The sequence below is a fragment of the Rhincodon typus genome, chromosome 7, assembly GCF_021869965.1.
Source record: "Rhincodon typus isolate 14 chromosome 7, sRhiTyp1.1, whole genome shotgun sequence".
Taxonomy (NCBI): domain Eukaryota; kingdom Metazoa; phylum Chordata; class Chondrichthyes; order Orectolobiformes; family Rhincodontidae; genus Rhincodon; species Rhincodon typus.
This window is the reverse complement of record NC_063338.1, coordinates 19,438,400-19,443,666: the sequence shown is the minus strand read 5'-3', so window position 1 is coordinate 19,443,666 and position 5,267 is coordinate 19,438,400. Positions and strand designations below refer to the sequence as shown.

At 44.0% G+C, this 5,267-nt stretch overlaps 1 protein-coding gene across 1 annotated transcript in view; it reads right to left on the bottom strand.

Annotated features, from left to right (window-relative positions):
- ahr2 (aryl hydrocarbon receptor 2) overlaps positions 1-862 on the bottom strand; it is a 138,234-nt gene extending 137,372 nt beyond the window's left edge. Inside the window, exons 1-2 of the mRNA XM_048599000.1 lie at positions 459-862; positions 125-312 (exon numbers count right to left, since the gene is read on the bottom strand). Of these exons, the coding sequence (XP_048454957.1) occupies positions 125-312; positions 459-517 (247 nt within the window). The 5' untranslated portion in view covers positions 518-862. The remainder of the gene's footprint in view (positions 1-124; positions 313-458) is intronic.
- Positions 863-5,267: the final 4,405 nt, after the last annotated feature.

Genomic DNA, 5,267 nt, shown 5'->3' with positions numbered 1-5,267 from the left:
GCATTCAGGGGTGTGTGCATATCTGGGGGGCATTTTCTGTGCGCATTTGGGGATCTTTCCGTGTACAGATGCGCTTTGGAGTATCTATGTTCAAATAAAGCGTGCTGAATCACTGCGCCCATACCGTTGAAGAAGCTCTTTGCTTTCAGGTAGCCGACACTCAGGCGGAGCACGGAGAGTTTGTCCAGGCGAGCACGAACATCCTCACTGAAGGGTAGCAGGCTGGTCAGCTTGTCCAGTTCACAGTTCAACCGATCCCGGTGCCTTTTGGACGGATTAGATTTGACGCCATCGGCAGGTGGTGGTTTGGGGCTAATGACATGTTTTGTGATTTTGTTTTTAAAAGAGAGAGAGAGAGAAAGGCAGGAATGAGACAGGCTGGGGTCAGAACCACACGGTTATGATTATTTACAAAAGGAACCATCGGTTTACCGCCCGCCAAGTCTGCCGACTCTTACCTTTTTTGCACGGGTTTCTTCCTCTTTTTCACGGCGTAGATGCCACCAGCGCTCAGCATTTTGTCGGAAAGTGTACAATCCACAAGGTGAGAAGGAGATCCAGCTCTCGGTGGGGCTCCGGCACCCTCCCGCAGCCCTGGCTGCAGACTCTCTCTCTCTCTCTCCACTTCCCACCCCAACACTCCGCTCAGCAAGATCACCCGATCCACTGGGTCACAGTCCTGAAGAAATCCCGTGCGCTGTCAGTAATGGCGAGATCCCAGCTCCCGGGAGTTGCTCCTTCCCCTCTCTCTCTCTGTAAAACTGATAACTCCAGTAAAACAACGGCAGCGAATATCCCCCACGACTCTTGCTTCCAGAGTTAGCCAGATTCTCCTTCCTTTCCTCTGTCTCTGTCTCACTGCTACTAGGAACTTCTCCCTCTTTCTCCGTTGTTGTGCCTTCTCCTTCTCCCTTCGCTGTCCCTGGGCTGGGCTTAAACCCAATAGGCTTGACATCATAGGTTCCGGACTCCCGGAAAAGGAGCTGAATCGGAGGAGGAGACTGTTTAAGGTGGCTTTGGCAACAGGACGGGGTTGGAGCGACTCCCGTCCCAGGATAGAATTTGATTCCTCTCAGGGAAAGTGTCTGAAACCACCAGCCCCTAGAATGGAAACCGATGCATCAAATCAGCCGGAGTCTTGAGGGGTTTGTTTCTTTTTTGCATTTAGAAGGTGTCATAATTGGGATTGAGTGCGTTCTGCTATGGTGCAGCCAAACCAACAAAACCAATTCACTCACCTCTGCAACATCCCAGAAAGAAATGAACTTGCATTTCTAATGCACAGCATCGCCCAGACTTTGTGGGCTGCATCCGTCAGAGCTGAGGATGAGGGGAGGGCAAACGGCTTAGTGATATCATCAGTAGTTTATGAACCCAGAGGACCCCATTAAAGAGATAGTAGGAACTGCAGATGCTGGAGAATCTGAGATAACAAGCTGTACAGCTGGATGAACACAGCAGGTCAAGCAGCATCAGAGGAGCAGGAAGGCTGACGTTTCGGGCCTAGACCTTTCTTCAGAAATGATTTCTGAATGATTTACAGGATATCCTGTATCTGAATTACAAATATGACCATGCCATCCACTGGAATTCACTCTGTTAAGTTTCGTGTTCAATTGTTGTAGTGGTGACTTGCATGCGACATATGTTATTACACTGCACTGATCTCACTGTCATGGCCAGGGGCATTTGAGTCCAGTGTCAACAATAGGTCAAGGTGTTTGGAGATGTTCAGGAGTGCAGAGCTAATAATACCTGAAAGTATTACTAGGTCTCCACATACTTTTCTCTGACACCATTGAATTCCCAATGAACTCTTCCACCCACTCTACTGATTAAGATCTCGTGTTCAGGGACAGGCGAATCTTAATTAGATGGGGACTATCACATCAGCTATCCTTCTTAAAATGTAGACAAAGAGAGGGGTAACAGTGAACTTTGGGTCTTGAGAAGATGAGGCTGAAGAAATAATAATGGGGAGCCAGGAAATGGTAGAGAAATTGAACAAACACTTTGCAACAGTCTTCATGGTAGAGAACACTGATATCATTCTAAACATACTAAAATATGAAGGGGCTAAAGGGAAGGAGAAATAAATGCAATAACTATCACTAGAGGAAAAGTACAAGGGAAACTAATGGGACCGAAGGCTGATGGGTTGGATCCTAAGATTTTTAAAGACATAGCTACAGAAATAGTAGGTGCACCGGTAGTAATTTTCCAAGGATCCATGAATTCTGGAAAAGTCCCTGAGGATTAGCAAACTGCCAACGTAACACCTTCATTCAAAAAGGGAAGGAGATAAAATATCAGGTAATAATAGGCCAGTTACTTTAAGCTCTAATTTTGGGAAAATATTAGACTTGATTGTCTATTATAAAGAATGTAATAACCGAGCATTTAGAAAGACAAGGTCTAAACCAAGTGAGCGCCTAAGACCATAAAACATAGACTCAAAGGTAGGCTATTCAGCCCATTAAATCTGCTCTATCATTCAATTATATCATGGCTGATTTGATCATTCTCAACTTCAAGCAGAGTCAGCATGGCTTCCTGAAGGGGAAATGATGCCTGACAAATTTAATACAGTTCTTTGAGGAGGTACCAAGCAGGATAGATAAAGGGAAATCGGTAGATGTAATATATTTAGATTTCCAAACAGCATTCAATAAGGTATTGCACAACGATTACATAAAAAGAAATGAGTACATAGTGTTGGACGTACTATCTCAGCATGGGTAGAAGATTGGCTAATTAATAGAAAACTGAAAGTTGCAAAAATGAGGGCATTTTCAGGATGGTGAACTATAACTAATTTTTAGTGGATTAGTGCTGTGGTCACAATTACTTACAATATATGCCAATGACTTGGCTGACAGACACGAATGTACTCTTGCTAAGTTTTCAGATTGTACAAAAAGAGTTGGGAAGGCAAGTAGTGAGAATGGCACAAGAAAGTCCGCAGAGTGATATAGGTTAAGTGAGTGAGCAAAAACTTAGTATATAAAACATAATGTGGGAAAATGTGAGGTTATGTGTGTTGGCAGGAAGATTAGAGGAGCTGAATATTACTTAAATGGGAAAAGATTGCAGAAGTTGAGCAGGCAATAGGGAAATCAAATGGGCATGTAAGCCTTTATTTCAAATGTACAAGTAGGGAGGTGTAGCTAAAATTATGCAGGATCACAGGCCACTGCCACAGGGCAGACCACAGCTGGAATACTGTGAACTGTAGTGATCTTCTTTAACAAGGAAAGAAATACTGGCATTGGAGGCAGACCAGAGAAGGTTCACTGGGTTGATACTGGGTATGCGAGGATTTTCTTTTGAGAATTGGTTGAATAGGTTGGGCTTGAACACTCATTGGAGTTTAGGGGAATGAGAGGAGACCTTATTGAAACATGGAAGATTCTTTGCGGACGTGACAGGGCCCCGTCAAGCAGGAGGAGTAGTTTCCCCTTGTGGGAGAGTCTGGAACCAGAGGGCACAGATTCAGAGTAAGGAGCCATCTATTTAAGAGAGGCGAGAAGGAATCTTTACTCTCAGGGTGGTGAATCTGTGGAATTCTTTACTGCAGAGGCTGAAAGCAGTTATTTCGATTGAGGGGAATCCATCCTTGTCTAGGTGAGTGAATTTTATACTGTTGAGGCTGGATCATTAACTATATTCACGGCTGAGATAGACAGACGTCTAATCACAGAATCAAGAGTTATGGGGTTGAAGCAGGAAAGTGGAGTTGAGAATGATCAGGTCAGCCATGATCTCATTGAATGGTGGAGCGGACTCATTGGGTTGAGTGGCCTACTTCTGCTCCTATGTTTTATGATCTTACGGCCTCACTTGGTTTAGCCCATGTCGAAGCAGGTGTCACAGACGTGTCACATGCAAGCAACTCTTTGGAGACTCCAGTGAGGGTCTGGATTTCGGTGAAAATTAAAGAAAGGTGAATCATTGCCAAAGAGCATGGCGAGTGTCCTCCTCTTCTCCTCTTCCACGTCATGAATAATGGCACATTCAGCAAATCTTGTTAACAGCATAAAATTCACTCACCTAGAGAAGGATGGATCCCCTCAGTTGAAATAACTGCTTTCAGACTGCTGGCTGATCTATATTATCCCCAGTCTTTCTCTTACCCTTCTGAAGCTAATGACCTGCTCTCCAGAGCTGACTGTGCTCTGGACCTTTGGCAATGAGGGCTCACTGTCAGCCGGGCCAATGATAAGTGTGGGGCAAGATGTTTCAAGGCACCATTTGACTTGTCCATATTCAAGATAGCTCAGTAATCTGTTTCTCACATTTTCCACGCAGCTGTGATTTGGTAAGTTCAGACTTTAAAATGGGGCTTGTGGAGATGAAAGAGAAATCATATTAAAATTCGACACGTTTATTCTCAAATTCTACAATTCCCCATTCTAAGAGTGGAGCACTGTGTTTTCATTTGTTTGAGCTTGTGAGATCTCCCTTGTCCCATTTTCAAGTTGAAATTACTTAAATTCATACATTTCTAAAGCAGTATAGTCATAATTTGTGGGAATATATCATTAAGCTTCTGTTTCCTTTATGCCCCTCATATCCTGCGACACTACTCACCGTGAGCCAAAGAATAGGCCTGAGATAGTAGGAACTGCAGATGCTGGAGAATCTGAGATAACAAGGTGTAGAGCTGGATGAACACAGCAGGCCAAGCAGCATCATAGGAGCAGGAAGGCTGTTCATCCAGCTCTACACCTTGTTATCAAAGAATAGGCCTGATTGGTTTCCAGACAAAATTCCACATACGACCTGGATGCCAACGTGACGTAAGAGATTAACTCCTTCTGGGGGAAAGGGGCAGATTGACTGTCACAGTAAATCCAATCAGTAACCACATTGTACCATCACACTGCTTCCCTTTTAAAAAGCAGAACCTGTTTTCTGGCTTAGTAGTTTAAAAAAAAGTACTTTGTTTTAAAAAGTGAACTTTTGCTGGGCTAAAATATGGTTGCTGCCAATCACATGATATCAGTTGACTACAATTTCGAGAAAAGTGTCAGTCAGCCAAAGGGTCGTGAGTCTTTGGAACTCCTGAAAAGATGGTGGAGGCAGAGTCCCTGAATATTTTTAAGGCAGAGATAAATAGATTCTTGTTAAGAAAGGGGCTGTTGGGAATGCAGGTTTGAGGTTACAATCAGAATGGCCACGATCTTGTTGAATGACACATGAGGGGCACTACAGCCTACTCCTGCTTTTAATTCATTTGTTCATATTTACCAGAACAGACCTCAGGC